The sequence below is a fragment of the Humulus lupulus genome, chromosome 6 (genome assembly GCF_963169125.1).
Source record: "Humulus lupulus chromosome 6, drHumLupu1.1, whole genome shotgun sequence".
Taxonomy (NCBI): Eukaryota; Viridiplantae; Streptophyta; class Magnoliopsida; order Rosales; family Cannabaceae; genus Humulus; species Humulus lupulus.
Genome location: NC_084798.1, coordinates 6,808,326 through 6,830,858, shown reverse-complemented (window position 1 = coordinate 6,830,858; position 22,533 = coordinate 6,808,326). Strand labels below are relative to the sequence as shown.

Below are 22,533 nucleotides of genomic sequence, written 5' to 3'. Positions count from 1 at the left end.
GGGGACAAAAATCTTAAATAACTTTTTTATATATATAATAATTCATGTTAACATATTTAGTTAATACTACATATATATACATAATGTCAAAAAATATATATATACTACATATATACATAATTTACAAATCTTGCATTAACACATATACATACCATCCAACAAAACATAAAGAAATTTTTTTAAAAAAAGACATTGAAAAAGTTATTTTCATTAAACAGCCTTAAATTTACGTTAATTTTAAATAATCCATGTTTACATTAAATTTAACAGAAAGTTTATAACAACAGCTGTTGCGCAAGTTCTGCTAGAGACGGCATGTCGTTTTTGTTTTTGTTAAACTAAAACGACGACGTGTCGATTTTATTTTCTGTTCCCGCGTTTTGCTAGAAAACAGTTTGGCTTGGTCTTATAATAAGGGCATTATCGGTATAAAAGAAAAATATATAACCGATTTAAAGCAAATTCAGGAATCTCGATATGTATATATATATATAAAGCCCAAACACTGAGATTTTTTGGGTTAAGAGAAAAGCGCAATCTCTTCTTCTCTAGGGTTTGTGAAATTGCTTTCTCTTCAATCGAAACCCTAATCATTGATCACCAGGATTATTAGATCGGACTAGAGAGAAAGAATGTCTCGGTGTTATCCTTATCATGGACCTCCGAATGCGAACAAAGGAGAGGCCTTGGACGAGTTGATTAAGGTTCGTTGAGCAAATCTGGTTATTGCTTTGTTAATCACAACAACAAGGCCTCTCTTTTTACTAGCATATCGAACAATAATCGAGTTTGGAGGGATTTTGATTTTGTTGTCTGTTCTTCGTGTTCGATGGATTTTGATTTTGATTTGTGTGGATTTTGGGTAAAATTGATAACTTAAACGACCTAAAACATATCGAGGTTAAGTTAAGAACGTTGTTCTGTTTTTATTTTTTTATGAAATTGTTTATTATCGAATAATGAGAAACACTGATACCCAAAAAGATTTTAGTGCATAACATTTGAATGTGTAATGGGTATTTGTGGATTTGGATGGTTCTTTGTTCTGCTCTATACAGTGTCTTATGATTCTCGTTCTGGTGCTTCAATAGCTTCGAAAAGATAAAGATGAAACAAAGTTGAAGAGGATAAAGTTGAGGAAAGAATGCTCAAGAAGTACTGAGACAGAAAAATGTGATAAAACAGTGAAAAAGAATGATTTTCAAGAGAAGAAGAAGAAGAAGAGAAAAAATGACTTTAACGGTGGGCACCTTTCTAAGGCAGTTGTAGAGGAATCTGATCAAGTTGACTCGAGTGATTTAACTCAAGAAGACGAGCAACCCACCATAAGCAACAACAAGAAGAGGAGATTGCATGAGGTGGAGCCCTTGTCTAACGATGGTGACAAGGAAAGTGAGTTCCTTTTTTCTAATCTTGAACTCGTGTTTGTGAGCACCATGGTTTTATTGATTTTAGACACTGATAACAATCTATGTCTGTTCATTCAAATTTATTGTAGGAAGAAAGATTCGTATCCGGATACCCAATATTGGATTCGGGAAACATAGCTTTAAACCCTGCCGGGAATTGCCATTGGCTATACCAGAGAGCAGAAATGAAACGAAGAGGTGTGGACTCGCTCTTAAGCAATGCCAAGAGTTGCCATTAGCTACACAAGTGAGCAGCAAGGAAAGTAAGAGGCACGAAGCTCAGAAACTCTTCCCTAAACAAGGTCGAGAGTTGCCTTTGGCTATGCAAGAGAGCAATAAATTTGAGAGTAATGAACCTCGGAAACTCTGCCTTAAACTATCTCCAGAGTTGCTTAAACAACGCCAGAAATTGCCATTAGCTCCACAAGTGAGCAGCAGGGAAATTAAGAGGGACGAAGCTCGGAAACTTCCACTTAAAACATCTCGTGGGTTACCTTTGGCTGTACAAGAGAGCAATAAATCCAAGAGAAATGAAGCACAGAAACTTTTCCTCAAACCATCTCGAGAGTTGCCATTAGCTCCACAATCGAGCAGCAGGGAAATCAAGACGGGTGAAGCTCAGAAACCCTGCCTTAAAACATCTCGAGAGTTGCCTTTGGCTATTCAAGAGAGCAATAAATCCAAGAGGAATGAAGCTCAGAAACTGTGCCTTAAACCGTCTCAAGAGTTGCTTAAACAACACCAAGAGTTGCCATTAGCTCCACATGCAAACAACAGGGAAAGCAAGAGGTGCGAAGCTCAGAAACTCGGCTTTAAACCAGCTCGAGAGTTGCCCTTGGCCATACAAAAGAGCAACAAATCCAAGAGTGATGAAGCCCAGAAACTCTGCCTTAAACCAGCTCAAGAGTTGTCCTTGGCTATACAAGAGAGCAATAAATCCAAGAGTGATGAAGCTCAGAAACTGTGCCTTAAACAGTCTCAAGAGTTGCTTAAACAGCGCCAAGGGTTGCCATTAGCTCCACATGCAAGCAACAAGGAAAGCAAGAGGTGCGAAGCTCAGAAACTCTGCCTTAAACCAGTTCGAGAGTTGCCTTTGGCTATACAAGAGAACAATAAATCCAAGAGCAATGAAGCTCAGAAACTCGATCTTGAACAGCAAGAGAGAAGAGAATCCAAAAGGGTCTCGAAAACCAGTTTATGTGTTGATGATGATAGTATTCAACGCCCGGACTATTTGTATAGAAAATTGATAGAGCATTGGGTTCTTCCAAAGATTGACAGAGAACATAATGATTTTGAGGACGAGTGGCTTATTGGGCCAAAGCAAGAAAACAGGCAAGAGTCCAGAATACATGAAGTAGCAAATGTTGTGTCATGTTCTATGAGCTCCAGTTTGTGGCCAAAAGCTCACTACTTACCTGAAGCTGATATGTTTGCCCTGCCTTACACCGTGCCCTTTTAATTTTTGATGGTTACCTTTATATTTTTTTAATTTTTTATTTGGTTCATTGTCTTGACCAAAGAACAAAGAACGATACTGAAATTTTTTCACATGACAAGAAGTTATTATACGCAGTGCAATTTTGTAAAATATGAATCAAACTAATTTACAATTTTCCTTAGAATATTGATAGAGATAATGTAAAAAAAGAAAAGGCAAAATGTGATGGTCTAAGTAGGCCTATGCATGCGAGAAACTAAAAGAAAATGACACTGCGTTCATTACTTATACTCGAAGAATAAGAGAGTAGTGAGGCCTCCTTATCTAGACTTGGGAGTAATAAGCTCAAGGCCACCCATGAATGGCCTCAGTGGGCGAGGGATAATGACAGAGCCGTCTTCTTGCTGGTAATTCTCAAGCAGACATACAAGCATTCGCGGTACAGCACATGCTGTCGCATTTAAGGTGTGAACAAACTGTGGTGGTGCACGGTTACTCTTCCCCTTTTTAGGGGTGCTCCCTGCTAATGTTTCCGAGGGGCGATATCGGATACCAAGGCGACGGCTTTGATAATCTGTGCAATTTGATGCGCTCGATATCTGTTTGAGGATGAATTTCGATTTCATTAGGGATTAAGAAATGCTACTAACAATGTCAAATGATCAGATGACAATAGAAGTGGCAATACCTCGCCAAACCGTTCTAAACCAGGCATCCATGCCTCGATATCATATTTGCGGTAAGCAGGAGCACCTAAATCACCAGAAGCCATATCCAAGATTCTGCCAAGAAAGTTCATCAATCATGATCAATCAAAAACGGAGCAGGATAATAACACAACCAATTAGAAGTCACTGGATTGAAATTGCTAACTTATAATGTAGTCCAAGTGACGAGAACATGTCTTCTTCAATTCTGATGAGCTCCTCAAGATACATCTCACTCTCATCCGGTCGGCAGATGATGAACATCTCTGCCTTACTGAACTGGTGAACCCGATACAGACCCCTGAAGGTAAGCATAGCCAGTTAACAAAAGCATTGCAGCAAAAAAAGAGTGACGCGTATAGGGTCAATCATCAATCCAAAAATGACATATTCCAGAGCATTTTATTTGTTGAAAGCAATGTGGTGTATAGCGTGCTGCTGAGAATTTACCTTGTTGCAGCACCAGCAGCCCCGGCCTCGGTACGGAAGCAATGGGAGAATGCCACATACTTTAGGGGTAGCAATGATTCAGAAATAATAGAATCCATATGAATTCCCCCAACTGGAATCTCTGCAGTGCCTATGAGACACTGGTCACTACCCTCAATAGAATAGACCTATTTTTAATTTGAACATGATCAGTACAATGGTAGAGATATCAAAGTACCTTAAGACTCAAAGAAAAACAAGTGCATCCTGCGTAAAGGAACTGAAACCTTCAGGTGATTTCCAACAATTCACCTCCCAGCAAAATATTTTAGCTTTATTTGTTAAGAAAATTGTGTTTATGGAAGAAGTAGAAAATTAAAGCTATAATAAAGCACGGGAGAAAGATATATACCTGTGTGTTTGTTCCACGAGGTTGAAACCCACATTTTTCAACAACAGAAGACCTGACAAGTTCTGGGGTTGTTAGTGGTGTAAAGCCACTTTTCATAACTTGTGATAGTGTCCAGTTAATAAGCGCCATCTCTAACATAACTGCTTCATTCTTCAGATAATAAAACTTTGATCCACTGACCTGAAAACAAGGACTTTAGTTGGTGTAAAAGCCTATTACAAGTGAAAGCTCAAACAATTATATATATAGGATTGGATTGGATTCAAAGCTTAGTTTGATGTAAGGGGTGGGATATATTACATAAAGCCACACATACATGGCTTCAGCAATTATATGAACATTTATACCATCATGTCAACTAAAAGGATCAAAGAAAAAAGATCATCATGGTACCACTGAAGCAGCATCAAAATCAAAAAGATCAAGCTCTTTCCCGAGTTGTTGGTGATCCTTTACAGGGAAGCTAAACTCGCGTGGGGTACCAACCTAAGAAAGCACATTGATAAGTAGGAAGCAAGCAGAGCAAAACAAAATCCAAGACACCTTAACAGATGAAAATGTAAGAAGAATACCATCTTTCTTATGGTTGCACAATCTTCCCCGCCTATTGGAACATCTGGATGGGTCAAATTTGGTATACATTGAGCTTCCTGCTGAAGGTCGTCGGTGAGTTTAAGCAGGTCTTCTTCCAAACTAAGAAGTTCTTCTTTCAGATTCTTTCCTGAGCAAAAATATAACAAATGACAAGTAATAATAAGAACAAATTGAAGAATCTTGCTAGGAAAAACAGTAACTAGCACAGGGGAAACGAAGGCACTACCAATCAATCATACCTTCTTCTATCAGCTTCTCGCGCTCTGATGGTTCAAGCTTTCCTTTCATCTTGTTTGCCACCACATTCCTCTCTCCACGCAGCCGCTCAACTTCCTGCTATCTGCGAGTGAAAATTAGCTAAAATTGAGCAAGAAAACCCGATTCGTTAAAATCGACAATATGCTCCATTTAAACAAACAAAACAACTTAGATAGGATTCAATCAAGACACACCACCCATACTAATTGTACATTTCAAATGCACAACTGAGGCTCATCAGAAAAAACTATTGAACCATTACTTGTTCAAAATGTTTTCTCTCACACACACTATGCTTATTATTCATATATTCAATAGTGCTGCTCAAAACCAAGTTAACAGATATCAAAAGAGCCAATAAAGAAGGATAAACCTTGAAAAATGGACCTTTTGAAGATTGAGCATTTTCTCATACAGCTCGAGTACAAGCTCCAAATTTGCATTGGAGTTTCTGTTACTTATGTTGACAGCAACAGCATCCTTGTTATCCCTTATCCACTTAAAGTCAATTGCAGCTTTCCATTGTGGTTTCACAACTGCATTATATATCAAACATACACACGTGAGTTGAGTCTGTATCCAATTCAATCCAAGATTCAAAATTGAAGTAAAAACCATTCATAAGAGAGAAAGATAAGAATACCCTTTTCATCTATGGAGCTTTCCGTTGTTTTTGTGGCTTCAACAGTGGAGGTGGAGAGGGCTCTAATGGGGAAAGAAAACGAATGCCTTTCAGGACTGTTATGTCGATAGAGGAAGGTTTTGGAGAGTGACCTGAACACCAAGCGAGAAGAAGAAGAAGAGGGAATCGCCGCAAACTTGAGGGCGTGTAAGGTTGTCCCGCCCAAACAACACTGCAAACCCATTGAGTTCCGGTGCTGTGTTGAAACTCAGTGTATGAGTATGAACCACTAACCCACTGCTCCGGAGAAGATGCCTCGTCTATATTTACCCATTTAGTGGCTAAGCCAGAAAACTATGCAAAATTATTTACAAAAATAAATATAATTTTTTAAAAAACAATTATGCATTTATATTGTAATAATTTATAGAACAAAATTTCTTTTTTGACAAAACATACAAAATGAATTTAAAGTTGGGGATTTAAGGAATTATGATTTATTGTAAACCTATAATGTTAAAAGTAGAATTATAAATTATTAAAATTGAATAAGAATTATAAAGTTTGAATTAGCAATAATAATAAAGTTTGAATTGTAATTTTTTATAATGTAAACATTTTCAGTTTTATGAGATCAATATGATTTTAATTACAAAACTATTTTTTTGTTAGTTGAAGTTTTATAGTTTTATTTTAATTCTTATATAATTTTTCTTTACTATCTTTAGGGTAAGTACTACATCTAAGTGTTTATCTGATCTGATTCAACATTTTTACTTCTAATCAATCCAATTAAAGGCTGGATGTTGAAAATAAGCATCCAATCCAATCTGATTTAGCTTCAAAACCCAATCAAATTTGATCTAATTATAATTGGATTGGATCGGTTTTTTTAATCATGTTTTTTTTTATCTCTTAACTTAAATTTTAATATTAAAAAAATTAACAAATATAAAAAAATCATACAAAAAACTAACAATATTTAGTAATAATACTACATTAAAATCTTAAAATTATCACATTAAGTCCTTAAGATGATGGATTTACAAGTTAAATATAAAGCTTACACCACAACTATTAAAATTTAAAACTAGTAAGTCTCAAACTAATAACTAAAGTACTAATATAGCATGAAAATAACAATAATAATATCTCCAAAGTGCTAATATAGGATCAAAACAACAACAATAATAACATGTACTAAACGACAACTAATATAAACTAACATAATTAAATATATTTATATTTAATATAATATATATTTTTTAATTAAGGTTTGATTAGATTGGTTCCTAATTAATTTTTCAGAGTATCATCCAACAACCGATCCAATCCAATTAATATCCAACTTTTCAAATCCAATCAAATCCAATTGTATTTGGATATCTAATTTTTTATAATTAGATTGGTTCGGGGTAATTGGATTGGTTTGAATCCTTAGCACCCCTACTTGGAACCATGATTTACAAGTTGTATCAATTAGATCTACAACATTTATTTTATAGCAATTAGATTCTCAACCTTATTGGCTCACATATGTTATATTTTATAGAATTTTTCTCTATTTTTTACAACTTTTATTCTCTTTGATAAATTTTGTCAAAGCTAAAAAAAAGTACTAAAGAAAAAGACAAGAAAATTGGCTGATGATGGATCTAAATTTGATTTGGAAAATACTTTTAAAATTAAGTATAAAAGATATGGAGAAGATAACAATGGAGAGAAGAAAGTTTTGTAATACAATGGTTTGGACCCTTGTTATGGATATTTGGTGCTTCCAATAAGGATAGCTTATGGAAAATTCTCAATGCTTGAGAATTTAAGGGTGTGATTGGTGTTACAAATTTGTAACTTCCAACTATTACCCTTTATTGTGTAAATTTGGTGTTACACAATATTGAGATGAATTTCATAAAGTCATATGTGACATGGTTGTTAGAGATATGATTTTAACCCCAATAATGTGTTTTGGGGGTTACAAAATCATTTGGGAGGGTTTGGAACCTAATGGTCACTATGCTAGAGAGTGTAGGCATAGAAAAGACCAACAAGGACCTAAGGTGAATGCAACTCAAGAGGAAAACACAGTTGCTACCCGTAGTGAGGTGAATGCAACTCAAGACAAGGAGAAAGGGTGGTGGTATGATATATGTGCCACCATCCATGTCACCTATGACAAATCATTGTTCAAGACCTTTGAAGATTCAAAGGGCAACCATGAGATTCAAAAGGGCAATGAGGGCAATTAAAGGCTACTTAGCAAAGGTACCATTGAAGTATTTTTCACCTCCGGAAAGAAAGTTATATTAGTGAATGTACTTTATGTTCCCGAAATGAGTAGAAAATTGGTAAGTGGTGATTTGCTTGGCAAGCCCAGCATTAAAGCCATTTTTTAGTCCGGTAAACTTATACTTACCAAATCAAATGTATTTTTGGGAAAGGGGTACTCTTGTGAGGGTATGGTTAAATTGTGCACCAATGATGTAGCTTTCAATGTTATCAATAAAAATACTAATTCCGCCTATATTATTGAGTATAATTCTTTATTTTTGTGGCATCTTAGATTATCGCATATAGGTTTTTCAACCATGAAAAGAGTAGTAAAATGTGGTATGATTGCATGCAATATTAAACACTATGGTAAATGTGAAACATGTATTAAGGCAAAAATGATTAAGAAACAATTTCCTAGTGTAGAAAGATCGTCTAATTTACTAGATTTAATCCATAGTGATCTTTGTGAATTAAATGGTGTTTTAACTAGAGGTGGTAAAAGGTATTTTCTTTCTTTTATAGATGATTTTAGTAGATATACCTATGTGTTTCTTTTAAAGCATAAAGATGAAACTTTTGATGCTTTTAAATTGTATAAATTAGTAGTTGAAAATCAACTAAATAAAAAGATTAAGGTGTTAAGAAGTGATAGAGGAGGATAGTACTTCTCTAATTAATTCAATACATTTTGTGAAGAAAATGGTATAATTTATGAGTGCACCGCACCTTATACACCACAACACAATGGTGTTGCTGAAAGGAAAAATAGGACTTAACTAGATATGATAAATTCTATGTTGGTGTTTTCTAAGTTGAATCTCAACTTATGGGGTGAAGCATTATTAACCACTTGTCACATTCTTAATCGAATACCGATGAAGAAAAATGAGATATCTCCATATGAGTTATGGAAAGGAAGAAAACCCAACATAGGGTACTTCAAAGTGTGGGGGTGTCTTGCATATTGCAAGAAAAACGAACCTAATAGAACAAAGTTAGGTTCAAGAGCCATAAAGTGTGCTTTTGTTGGTTATGCCAACAATAGTAAAGCTTATAGGCTATTAGACTTAGAGTCTAACATTGTGATTGAATCTAGAGAAGTTGAATTTTTTGAGAATATGTTATGTGACAACAATTCTCAAGCTTCAACATCTCTAAAGGAAAATTTGTTATATGAGAACAATTCTCAAGTTTCTACATCCAAAGTTGATTCTCAAGAGGAGAATTCTCAAAAGAATGTAAAGCAACCTTTTGAACTTCGAAGAAGTCAAAGACTTAAAAATCTTAAAAGTCTAGTAGTGGATGAGATAGATTCTCAACGAATTTCATTCTACATGGTAGAAGGAAATAGAGAGGAAGTCAGTAGGAAAATTTCTATTGTACTTCTGATTGAGGATGATCCTAAGACTTATAGAGAAGCTATGCAATCGAGAGACAATACAATTTGGAAAGAATCCATCAATGATGAGATGGATTCCATTCTTTCCAACAACACTTGGGAATTGGTAGACCTCCCACCGGGGTCTAAGCCAATTGGGTGTAAGTAGGTATTTAGGAGAAAATACCACACTTATGGCACTATTCAAACCTTTAAAGATAGATTAGTAGCTAAAGGGTTTAGGCAAAAAGAGGGTATCGATTATTTCGATACCTATGCGCATGTTGCAAGAACAACTTCTATAAGAATTTTGTTCGCTTTAGCTTCTATACACAACTTGTATGTCCATCAAATGGATGTCAAAACGGCATTCCTTAATGGTGACCTCAATGAGGAGGTCTATATGGAACAACCCGAAGGGTTTGTCCTACCAAAATATGAACATAAAGTATGTAGACTTGTAAAATCCTTATATTGATTGAAACAAGCTCCTAAGCAATGGCATGAGAAATTTGATCAAGCCATCATGCCTAATGGGTTCAGACATAACAATGGAGACAAGTGTTTGTATTCCAAAACTTGTAAGGGATATGTGATCATTGTTTGCTTATATGTGGATGACATGCTTATTCTAAGTAATAGCATGAAAGGGATAGAAGAAACGAAGAGGTTTCTATCATCAACCTTCAAGATGAAAGATCTTGGAGAAGTTGACACCATACTTGGTATCAAAGTAATGAAACATAGTGGGGGTTTTGCGTTGGGTCATGCCCACTATGTTGAGAAAGTATTGAACAAATTTAACCATCTCAAGGTTAAAGATGCCAATACTCCATTCGATCATAGTGTAAAACTATAGAAGAATGAAGGAAGAGCAGTGGCTTAATTGGAGTACGCTAGTGCTATAGGGAGTCTAATGTACGCTGCCCAATGTACTAGACCTGATATAGCATTTGCAGTAAGTAAACTTAGTAGGTTTACAAGTAATCCAAGTGTGGATCACTGGAAGGCGATTGGAAGAGTCCTAGGTTATCTCAAGAAAACCAAAGGACTAAGCCTTCACTACTCCAAATTTCCTTCAATCTTAGAAGGATATACAGATGCAAGTTGGATATCCAATCTTGGGGACAACTTGTCCACAACTGGTTGGGTATTTACACTTGGTGGAGATGCAATTTCTTGGGGTTCCAAGAAACAAACCTGTATATCTCATTCCACTATGGAAGCAGTGTTTATAGCTCTAGCTGCTACCGGCAAAGAGGCTGAATGGTTAAGGGATCTCTTAATAGAGATACCCCTAATCAAAGAGAATGTCTCCACTATATCGATACATTGTGATAGCCAAGCGACATTGGCTAGAGCATACAGCGGAGTGTATAATGGGAAGTCTAGACATATTAGTCTAAGACATGGATATGTAAGAGAGTTGATTCAAAGAGAAGTCATCTCAATATCCTATGTGAGAACAAGTGAAAATCTGGCGGATCCTTTCACTAAGCCATTAACGAGGGATTTAGTGGCTACATCATCTCGAGGGATGGGACTTAAACTCCCTAAAGAGATTCACGACTGATGATAACCTATCTTAACACTAGTTATTTAACTAGTGTTAGGTTCAATAGGTAACAACAAGTCAATCAAGTGAATATTAGTTGTACTCAAAAACAAGTCTCATCTGAGATATTGAGTACTTGTGAGTTACCAAGTTGAGGGTTAAAACCGAAAGGATTTTTAATAGAATTCAGTCTTGTGAAGACAAGTATTTTTGGGAACAAAATACTGTAAGAATTCTACTTATATGGACCTAGGGGTGATGCCGCCTCTCATGAGAATTGGGAGTATTCTCAAGAACGTCCTTGAATGGAAAGTGCACATGGCCACTAATGATGCAAAGCGAGACATAGAGGTCTCAAGTGAACATCGCAAAGGTGTGTGTTATCACCGATTTGTTATCATGAAAAGATGGTTCAACGCCTAGTGCAACCAAATTTTCGACAAATTTTGTGATAATTACACTATAGTAAAGTTCAAGTAGAAAAACACTTTACTCTATGCACTAATGTAATGACTCCTATAAAAGAGAGTTCTTATTTAATCAAGTGGGGGATTTGTTATATTTTAAATATAATGATTAATTAAATAAGTTTACAATAGACAACTATTTAATCTAGTGGGGGAATGTTATATTATTTTATAATATAATGTAATATTAAATTATATTGTAATATAATGTTTTAGATTAAATAAATGTGACAAATAGTGTCACATATTGTAACATATAATAGAGAGTTACAATATTTAGATATATGAGATATATCCAAATATGTAACATATTTGGTGTTACAAATTTGTAACTTCCAACTATTACCCTTTATTGTGTAAATTTGGTGTTACACAATATTGAGATGAATTTCATAAAGTCATATGTGACATGGTTGTTAGAGATATGATTTTAACCCCAATAATGTGTTTTGGGGGTTACAAAATCATTTGGGAGGGTTTGGAACCGTTTGAAAAATAGCACATTTTCAATTGCTAAAATTGGTCAGTGGTCGCAGCCTGTGGGACAGAGAGCAGTGGTCGCAACCACTGATGTCCCTGGCTGCGGCCACAGGCATATTTCTGACCAAATTTTCAGTTTTTCCAATTTTTGATGAACGATTCCAAAATTCCAAATAACTCCCAAATCTCATTTTTACTTCCATAAACATCCAATTAATCATTGGTAACAGGCATGGGGGTTGGTGGAATTTGAAATTCAAAGGGTGTCTCTAAACTCTATAAATAGGAGCCTATAGCTCACTTGAAAGATACAACATTTCTATCCATTGGAGCACTTGGCTGAAAACACCTTGAGGCTTGATAATTCTAGAAAGCATTCCCAATATCTGAGAGAGATCCCTTAATGTTTGAGTTAGGGGGAAATAAGCTTTTGGACAAAGGTTTCAAACCTTGTTCAAGTTGGTGATCCCCAACACTCTTCACTTAGGTTGTGTAAATGAGAGTTTAATTTTGTTTCTGTTCTTACATTTTATACTATTTCTTTTCTTCTTATTCTCTTGTTCTATTTACTTGTAACTTTTGTTTAAAGTTGTAATCTTCCTTTCTTTTGTTTCAAACACATTTACTTTACTTGTAATATTTTTCTTAGAGTTGTATTCTCACTATTCTCTTCTTCTTCCTCCTTGTCTTTGTTTATTTGTATTTTTCAGTTATAGAGTTGTAACTCCTTTTAATCAATCATTATTTATTTATAATATTATTGCATATAGAGTTGTATTATCTTACCATTTCCATTGAGACGAAAACTATTTTTCCTGACAGGACGTTCCTATGCTTCGCAATGGTTCCATGCTAATGATGTTAAGAGAATTATTAATATACCTATTGGTCCAAGTTTACAGGATGATTCCTGGCTCTGAATTTTGAAAAATCTAGTATATATTTTCTCTATTAAGTCGGCATCTCGTATTGCTCAGGGCCTCTATGAGATGAAGCCTTCGCAAGACGCAGTCTGGAGGATTTTATGGGGATCTAAAATCCATAGCGGATTCAAATACCTTTGGTGGATGGTCTTATCAAACACGTTAAAAACTAAGGCTATGTTTGGTAGGAAGGATGGGGAGAAGGTGTTAGGAACGAGTTTCCTAATACGCAGCGGAATGGTGGTCGATTGGCCTAGTGTACAACAAAAAAAAATTGTAACATATGTAAACTGTCTTTAAATATGTGGATCCACTAATATACATACATTAATCATAAGCAAGAAAAGAATAGAAAACATACCTCTTGATGTCTATCAAGTGTCCTTGCTATATTTTCGTAATTTGAACGAACTTCCTACCCAAGCTGCTCCCAGGTACTCACACCAAGATCTTTCACAACGTTCTCTACACCTCAAGAAGTATGTGGGCACTTAGAGAACAAAGGATAGTTAATTTCTGATTCTACTTGATGTACTCAACACATGAGATCAAGAGAATAGGCCTGAGATTGGTTCTTTATCTTTTTCAGGGAGAGATAGAAAAGTATCGTTCTTTTCTTTAGAGCGAATAATAATGTCTCTTTCATTTTCTGATAAGTCTAACTTAAATAGAAAATATTAAATTTAAAAAATAAATTTTTAACCAATTTACAATTTATTAATTAATTAATTAATTCTCTCATTAATGAAAATATCCAAAAGCTAACTTTTGAATTTTTCATTAATTAATTATTAAATAAATAAAATTAAAAAATATATCCCTAAAAAACTCTGTAGTACACGCCACACACAGTTCATGGACTATGTGTGTTGTGTACCACCCTATATTTTAAGGATTTTTTATTTTTCCATAATTATTTAATTATTTATTCAAACTACCTTATCAAATAAAAATCCAACAACCTGGTAATTAATTCAAATTTGAATTAATTAATTTTTTAACTAATTATCAAATATAATTAATTATTTGAATAAATATCAATCTTTTAAATTCAAATTATCAGATTATTATCTCCTACTCAAATAAAGATATTTAATTAACTCTACCAATTAATTAAAACCAATTTAAATTTCAAAATTAAATATTTAATATATAATAATTTCAAAAATTATAATTAATTAATTATTTAATATAATTTTGAAAATAAATTTAATTATTTAATATAATTTCAAAAATTACATAATAATTAAATATTAATTAATTTGTTAATTACAACTAATTTGTAATTAATTAATCAATCACTATTATCACATAATTACATATTTGGCCCGAAGAATAAATTTCTTCTTAAATATGACTTTCAACCATTTTTCCATTTATATCAATTCTTGCCTTGAATAGTGTTGATAGAGCCGATGTGAGGACCTATGGACCTATAATTCCAAGCTCCAATCAATTTGAGATTATTAATTAAACTATTTAATTAAATAATCTTAATTTATTAATATCATCATTACTCCACTATAAATATGAGATTGCACTATTGTAATTATAGATATTTCATTTACTGAGTACTTTATAAAATAAAGTGTCCATTGATATAATCATTTCATACAAATTAATCATCTAATAATGGTTCATAATTAATCAGGAATAAAATTACTATTTTACCCTTTTAATTATATATTGTTTCCTTAAGTACCATTGACTTTACTAGTGAAGGTTAATTCATAACTAAATTATGAATTTGAGCTCAATAACATTTTCAGTCCCAAAAGTCAACCCTTAAGAGAACCATTATTCAATCTCTTACGAGAATGTATAGACTATGTATATGTATACTTTGTCCCCAGCCATTTACATTAATGAGTTCCCAAAATAAAAGTTTATAGTCTAATCATTCTGACAGGCCCTAACGAGTGAATCAAATAACACATATAACATAAGCAGAAGTTCATAGTAACTTCAGGATTAAGATCTATTTGTATATGATCATCAGTTGATATATTTAATTAATACTTTGAAATGGTATTTAACTAAGTATTAATAAACATATCTGGTCAAGTTCTATATATTCTCTAATATATAAAGTACCTCCACTAAAATGTCTTACTACACTAATAATCCGGATCTAGATCACATGTATTCATAATAGTAGTGGACCGTACTTGCAATAATTAATCTAAAGATTTCATAAATTTTATTTTACTGCGAATTATTCAAGTTCATCTATCTCAAACACATTCATCTCGTACCAATACATGGTTGAGATCACATATACACTACAAATAAATGTAACTTTTAGTGACAGTTTTTTAGTCACAACATATATTTTGTGTGACTAAATGTCACTTTTAATCACAACAAAAAATTACCTGTAACTAAAAATTCATACTTAATCACAAGTTGTCACTAATGTAGTTTTAGTCACAACCTATTAACTTTAGTGATAAAGTTTGTTGTGACTAAAAATATATTTAGTGACATCAAATTGTGATTTTTGTGACTAATACTTTTAGTCACAAACTTTTTAGTGATGAAATAGGTAAGATAATTTTTCTTTAGTTACAAATTTTTTACTTGTAGTCACAAAATTTATTGTGACAAAATCTAAGATTTTTTGTAGTGATATGAACTTAGGAATTTTTCTGATATTTACATTATATTATCACAGAATAATATAGTCCATAAAATATATGTATAACAAATCCAATTTTTTTTTTAAAACAATGTCTACTACATATATACTTTCAGGATACAATTCTCAGCAGTTCGATGGATCATGGGAAGTTTAGGAAGGATAGAGATTATGATGGATGGAGGATAGTAACTCTCGTTTATGTTGTTTGGTATGGAGGATGAAGTTAGAAGGGTGGAAAGGAGATTAATTATTAAAATTACTATATTATCCTTTGTAGCATAAATATTTGTTAATTTTTTAAAAGAATAATAATAGTATTTTACATATTTTGGTTGTCTTTTTTTTTTTTAATTCTTCCAAAAAGTGAATGATTGAATTTTAATGGGTTGGAGGGAGACTCTCTCCCTCCATCTCTCCTCTCCCTTCATCTCTCCCTCTTACCAAACAATATATTCTCCCTCTCCATTCATCTCTCTCCCTACCAAACATAGTGTAAGACTGCTCTTAGTTTCTTGTTGTATGGGGATAACATCAACTGTGTGTTTTGTAACGCTTGCCATGAGGACTTCTTGCATCTCTTTAGGCATGTCGGCCCTTTGGTTCACTGCTTTATGGGGCATTCGTACTACGGAGGTGCGTGTGACCTCGTGGTCTTCCTGGTTGATGCACTTCAATATGAACCAAAATAGACCACCAAGTTTATCCTTTGATGAGTTTTTAACTAGAGCTTCAGCTCTAATGGATATTATTTGGAAAGAAAGAAACTCCTTAGTTTTTGGAGGGGAAGAATGTGACTTGGCGACCTGATCATAACCTTGTCTTCTGATGTGGCTATTTCGGACTATGGCTCTATGGTTACTTTGGTTGTGAGAAACTCAAGTTCGAGTATCGTCTACCTTAAGACAGAATGGATTGCTCAAACAGCTGTGATGAAAGTTGCTTAGTTGGTTGGTGGTGGACAAAGACTGGCGCTTGGTCATCTTTCAATCGGATTCGGCTCATGTGGTCTCGTCGTTTTGAGAACCGAACAAAGCCTCCTAGTCTCCACTCCCTATAGTCAACTTAAGGTCTCGGTTCCATGTCGCTACTGACAAGTTAATTGCCAGTGTCGTAAAAGTGGGTATATAACGTGTGGGGAAGACATCATACTGAGTGTCTTGTCTAAAGCATTGTTATTAGAAAGAATTAATATAAATTCTAAATTTTCATGGTAAACCGAAATAAGGGTCTCTATTGCGCAATGAAATGAGTATCTCTGTGTTTATTTTAATTTAAAATAATGTAAATTAATAACGTTATAATAGTCTCTATAAATATCATGAAGAGTAGCAGTGAAGAATCGATTCTCATAGTCAATATCCTCATTAGAGTCTATGGCTACTCAAGCACGTCATCATCAGCGTCATTCATCGCTGAGTCAGCAACAAGTGTTTTTTATCGTACGTATGTCACAAAATGCTTTTAATATTTTATGAAAACTTTAGGAGTACTCTTATTCCCATTAAGACCTAGGCAACTCTATGAACACTAAAGTAGTAGTGTTAGATGAAGTTCACAGAAACAGAGAAAACTGTATATTGGAAAGAAAACCTCAGAATTAAGAATTGTTAATTGATTTCTGAGGTGAACAAACTCTTTATTTATACTGAGTATTACGAAGCTGTACAAATGAAATATGCTGTTGCAACAGAAAGCTTAACAGAATTATACACTCAACTAACTAACAATTTGTTGGCTATCATCCCCCCTCAAACGAAAAGGGGTTGTAATCACTTTGAGTTTGTTCTTTAAATAATGAAAACGATCTTTGGGCAGAGACTTAGTCAGAATATCAGCAACCTGGTCAACACTGGGTACATATCTAACAGAAACTTCACCGCTCAAGATCTGCTCACGCACAAAATTTAAGTCAATCTCTATGTGTTTGCAACGGGCATGAAAAATAGGATTGGCAGCAATCTTGGAAGAAAGATCCATCATGGACGTGTGCCTTTCAAGTCTAGACTCATGCGACATGTGGAGAGCTTGAACTTCTTCAAGCGTAAGTGCATCGCTTCGAGACGTGATTCCAGAAACAACAGGATCAAACTTCGGTTCCAAGCCATTAAGCAAATGAAGAATCAAATCCAGATCAGTAACAGAGTGACCAGCAATGGCTAAAGAATCACAAATGGACTTAATCTTGTCGACATAGTCAGAGATGCTGAGGTTACCTTTTTGAATATTGGTTAATTGACCTTTGAGCTGTAGTAACCTAGCTTTTGACTGACTGGAAAAATTTTTCTCAAGAGCTTTCCAGACCGTATATGAGGAATTGTAACTGGAGACAGTTCCAAGAATCGCTTCCGTCATAGATGAGCGAAGCCACGATAGTAACAATTGATCTTTCTTTCGCCATTGTAGATACATCGGATTCGAATCGCCATTGAGGAGTGTCTGCGGAGGATGAAGATCACTTAAGTGTATGTCATCAAGGTCATGACCAATGACCGTGGGTACGACTTGGGAATTCCAAGCAAGAAAATTAGCTCGATCTAGTTTTATTGTGAGAGAGGAAGTCAAAGAATTTGAAAAAGGATTCCAATGGGGAAACGCAGCAGCAGTCGGTGGAACCGGTGGCCGAGGATCAGTGACACCTACTGGAGACGAGTTGTCGCCGGAGGAGGCCATTGACGCGAGTCAGAGGCGTCTGATACCAAGATGAAGTTCACAGAAACAGAGAAGAAAACAATGAAAAACTGTATATTGGAAAGAAAACCTCAGAATCAAGAATTGTTAATTGATTTCTGAGGTGAACAAACTCTTTATTTATACTGAATATTACGAAGCTGTACAAATGAAATATGCTGTTGCAATAGAAAGCTTAACAGAATTATACACTCAACTAACTAACAATTTGTTGGCTATCAGTGTTAAACACTAAAATAATGTTGAATAATTTTAATTCTATATTTTTTTCTAATCCAATCATAACACAAAAAATTATACCAAAAAATATATTCAACATTATTATATTCTCCACAAAGTACACATTATATTATTATATTATTATATTATTTTACAAATTAAATAATATACATATATTTATATATAAAAAATATTAATATAAAACACAAAAACTAAAAAAGAAAAAAATTTACCGTAGTGAACAGTGCCACGTCAATAATGTCGTGGCACTGTTCATGTACGTCATTTTTCAGTCCCATTTAGAGTCTCATTTTGCCGTGGTGAACAGTGCCACGTCAATAATGTCGTGACAACTTCAACTGTAAACACTAAAATGGTGTTAAACACTAAAATAGTATTGAACTAATATCAATGAAATAATTTTAACACCATATTTTTTTTCTAATCCAACCATAACACTAAAAATTATACCAAAAAATATATTCAACATTATTATATTCTCCACAAATTAAACATTGTATTATTATATTATTTTATCTTACAAATTAAATAATATACATATATTTATATATAAAAAATATTAATATAAAACACAAAAACCAACAAAAAATTGTCGTGTCACACGTCAAGTCAATAATATCGTGGCACTGTTTATGTACACCATTTTTCAGTCTCATTTAGAGTCTCAAATTGGTGATATATGGTGTTTTGCAATCCCATTGGAGTTGGCACTAGAGAAATGTCTAAGTCCAATATCATATAAAGTTGTCACAAGTTTATTCGCTTGTTAGTACCTAATAGCAGCTCTCATAGTTTTAATAATCAATGAAATTTTTATTTCTATTATATTATTCTACATTTTATTGTAAGTAAAAGTCTGTATACCAACCATACACAACGTTTGAATAATTCCCATCTTAACATTTTCTCGCTCGGAAGACTTTCTTGGAAATCTCAGCGCAACTCTCTTTTGTTTTTATTATAAACTTTCTTTTGTCCCGATCTTCTTAGTCTGTACACACACCAAATACAACGCTTGTATTTCTCCAACTACATCTCTATATAACCATACCATTATAACACCCTTTTTTAACATAAGAAAAAGAAAAAACGAAGTTTCATACTATAATATGTCTACTATGACTACTTCGAAATGTAGTGTGTTCCCAACGGTAGAAAAATGTTCATCAACAGGACGAGAAAAACATACGGTGGTAGCCGCCATGGACGGGACATTACTAAGAGGGCGAAGCTCTTTCCCTTACTTTGCTCTAATCGCTTTCGAAGTGGGCGGGGTTTTGAGGCTTCTCTTCTTGCTTTTCGCTGCGCCATTAGCTGGATTTCTCTACTACTTCCTGTCCGAGTCGGCTGGAATCCAAGTCCTCATATTCGTCACTTTCGCCGGAATGAAAGTCTCTGATATCGAGTGGGCCGGTAGAGCTGTACTGCCAAAGTTTTACTCGTCGGATGTTCACCCGGAGTCGTGGCGAGTTTTCTCTTCGTGCGGGAAACGGTGCGTTTTGACTGCAAATCCCAGAGTCATGGTGGAAGCTTTTTTGAAGGAATTTCTTGAAGCTGACATGGTTTTGGGGACTGAGATAGAGAGTTATAAGGGAAGAGCAACTGGGTTTGTTCGGCCGCCGGGAGTACTTGTTGGGAAGAATGAGGCTGATGCTCTGAAGAAAGCTTTTGATTTTGAGACTAATAGGCCTGACGTTGGGCTTGGTGATCGACTCACCGATGTTCCGTACATGTCACTATGCAAGGTATACGTATGAATTTAATAGTAATATATATGACAATTTTTCTTCACGGCCTCACTTTAAACTTTATTAGTAGGGCTCTTCACTGTTCTCGATTCGTATACAGTTTTTTGCGCAATTTTTTTTTATAACCATCTATATTGTAGTTGTTTAAAGCATTTGTAATTTTTTTGAAAACTCCGAATAATTTACAGTACCGAAAACTAGGTTTAAACATGTTGTTTTCCACATGCATAAAAAAAATTAGTCACAAGTGCAACATGTTTGAACTTAGTTTTCGGTACTGTAAATTATTCATAATATTTTAAAAATTGTGTCAATGCTCTAAATAGCTACAATATACACAGTCATAAAAAAATCATGCCGAAAATTGTTCAAAAGTCGATAACACTGAAAGCCCCACCAATAAAATTTGAAATGAAGCCCCTAAAAAAATGTCATATATATATATTAAATATAATCGTTAAAGACTAGAAACATTTATTTTTCTATCAGCTTCATATGATTAATGAAGTTTAAAACGACTAAAAATTCTTTCACAATACCAAACAGCAATTTTTTAAGAATTTAAAAATTAATTAATATTAAAACTTATAATTAAACTAATATGAATTTAAATATATTTTAATCATTCTTACCACATACAAGGGGCACCGTTAGAGTACAAGATTACAAAGAGATGGCATACTGTTATTGGTGTAATTCAATATCGAGTCTCACACGTATTTGAATTTAATAAATATTATAAAGTATCACTAACCAATTATGGGGTGCCAACTGGTCACCTTAAGGCGTGCCAAATAGCAACACTCATATATATTTACCTCAATGTTAACCTAAAGAGTGTTGTTATTTGGCATCTTAAAGTGTCCAACACCACATAAGGTGGTACCCTATTAGTTAGTAATACTTCATAATACTTATTAAATTCAAATAAGTGGAATCGATTAGATCCCACCAATAATATAATGCACCCCTTAGCAATTCTCTAACCTAAAATAAGTACCTTAATATTATAGTGAACAAAACTAGACCCCAATACTAATAATTATATAAATATATATATTTGATGTAATTATATAAATATTGTTACAAACTTGCAGGAGGGTTACATGGTGGCAGCCAAGAGAGACGTGAAAGCCGTGAGAATCCCCAAACCGGTCATCTTCCACGACGGTCGACTTGCCTGCAAGCCCACGCCACTCGTGGCTCTCCTAATAGTCTTATGGATCCCAATAGGCTTTGTCCTTGCCTGCTTGCGAATCTTCGTTGGCTTCCTCCTCCCCATGCACCTCCTCTACTACTCTTCTTGGGCCCTCGGCGTCCGCATCATCGTCAAGGGAACTCCTCCTCCACTAGTCAACAAATCTAACATCCTCTTCGTTTGCTCACACAAGACCCTCCTAGACCCGGTATTCCTTTCCATAGCCTTGGGCAGGCCAATCACCGCCGTGGTGTACTCACTCTCGCGGTTGTCTGAGATCATCTCACCCCTGAAGACCGTCCGTCTAACCCGGGACAGAGTTAGGGACGGTTCCAAGATCAAGAAACTCCTCCAAGAAGGTGACTTGGCCATTTGCCCCGAGGGAACAACATGTCGTGAGCCGTTCCTTCTCAGATTCTCGGCGCTTTTTGCCGAGCTGACGGACCAGCTGGTTCCGGTGGCTATGGTGAATCAGATGAGCATGTTTCATGGGACCACAGCAAGGGGATGGAAAGGGATGGACCCATTTTACTTCTACATGAACCCGAGCCCGGCTTATGAGGTGACCTTCTTGAATAAGTTGTCGCAGGAGTTGACTTGTGGCTCAGGAAAATCAAGCCATGAGGTGGCCAATTACATACAAAGAAGCATTGCCTCCACTCTTTGTTATGAGTGCACTAGTCTTACACGGAAACACAAGTACCAAGCTCTTGCAGGAAATGACGGAATTGTGCCTGTGACTGAGAAACCTTTTCTCCAACGGGCTGCTAATACAATTTCTTTTGTTTACTTTTAAGTTTTTCATTAATGGTTCTCTCAAAAGAAAAAAGAAAATTCATTAATGGTGGTCTTATCGCAGATAAAGGAAATTTTGTGTTTTAAAAGATTATTTTGTTAAGTTTAACAGAATATTCTAAATATTAATATAAATTTAAATATTATAAAATCTCATTATTATAATAATATATAATACAAATATGTAATAATTATATAAATTTTAATTTAAATATTATAAAATATTTTTATGATAATGTTGACCATTGAATTGGTCAACGACACGGAGTCAAGT

The 22,533-nt window shown here is 34.5% G+C and overlaps 3 protein-coding genes across 6 annotated transcripts in view; 2 read left to right on the top strand and 1 right to left on the bottom strand.

Moving 5' to 3' along the window:
• The first annotated feature begins 491 nt into the window (after positions 1-491).
• LOC133781551 (uncharacterized) lies at positions 492-3,000 on the top strand. The gene is made up of 3 exons (XM_062220589.1): positions 492-704; positions 1,092-1,392; positions 1,499-3,000. The coding sequence occupies exons 1-3, from the start codon at positions 633-635 to the stop codon at positions 2,869-2,871; spliced, it is 1,746 nt and encodes a 581-aa protein (XP_062076573.1). The 5' UTR covers positions 492-632; the 3' UTR covers positions 2,872-3,000.
• LOC133781552 (serine--tRNA ligase, chloroplastic/mitochondrial-like) overlaps positions 2,948-22,533 on the bottom strand; it is a 38,956-nt gene continuing 19,370 nt past the window's right edge. Inside the window, exons 1-10 of one of the 4 annotated variants that reach the window (XM_062220592.1) lie at positions 5,894-6,219; positions 5,638-5,786; positions 5,232-5,325; positions 4,971-5,119; positions 4,792-4,884; positions 4,399-4,578; positions 4,008-4,174; positions 3,724-3,858; positions 3,539-3,632; positions 2,948-3,449 (exon numbers count right to left, since the gene is read on the bottom strand). In XM_062220592.1, coding sequence (XP_062076576.1) covers positions 3,171-3,449; positions 3,539-3,632; positions 3,724-3,858; positions 4,008-4,174; positions 4,399-4,578; positions 4,792-4,884; positions 4,971-5,119; positions 5,232-5,325; positions 5,638-5,786; positions 5,894-6,116 — 1,563 coding nt within the window. In that variant the 5' untranslated portion in view covers positions 6,117-6,219 and the 3' untranslated portion in view covers positions 2,948-3,170. Of the gene's footprint in view, positions 3,450-3,538; positions 3,633-3,723; positions 3,859-4,007; positions 4,175-4,398; positions 4,579-4,791; positions 4,885-4,970; positions 5,120-5,231; positions 5,333-5,623; positions 5,787-5,893; positions 6,220-22,533 lie in introns of those variants that run through there. The other 3 variants (XM_062220591.1, XM_062220595.1, XM_062220596.1) reach the window with 3 other exon arrangements.
• On the top strand, positions 19,609-22,260 carry LOC133783585 (glycerol-3-phosphate acyltransferase RAM2-like). Its single transcript, XM_062223239.1, has 2 exons — positions 19,609-20,263; positions 21,364-22,260. Exons 1-2 carry the CDS (start codon positions 19,628-19,630, stop codon positions 22,258-22,260), a joined length of 1,533 nt encoding a protein of 510 aa, XP_062079223.1. The 5' UTR covers positions 19,609-19,627.

Bases quoted from the DNA above. Each gene is read 5' to 3' on its own strand.
- LOC133783585 (XM_062223239.1), top strand. From the start codon at position 19,628: ATGTCTACTATGACTACTTCGAAATGTAGTGTGTTCCCAACGGTAGAA. The intron at 20,264-21,363 runs GTATACGTATGA...ACAAACTTGCAG, and splicing joins CGTACATGTCACTATGCAAG to GAGGGTTACATGGTGGCAGC.
- LOC133781551 (XM_062220589.1), top strand. From the start codon at position 633: ATGTCTCGGTGTTATCCTTATCATGGACCTCCGAATGCGAACAAAGGA. The intron at 705-1,091 runs GTTCGTTGAGCA...GTGCTTCAATAG, and splicing joins CCTTGGACGAGTTGATTAAG to CTTCGAAAAGATAAAGATGA. The intron at 1,393-1,498 runs GTGAGTTCCTTT...AATTTATTGTAG, and splicing joins TAACGATGGTGACAAGGAAA to GAAGAAAGATTCGTATCCGG.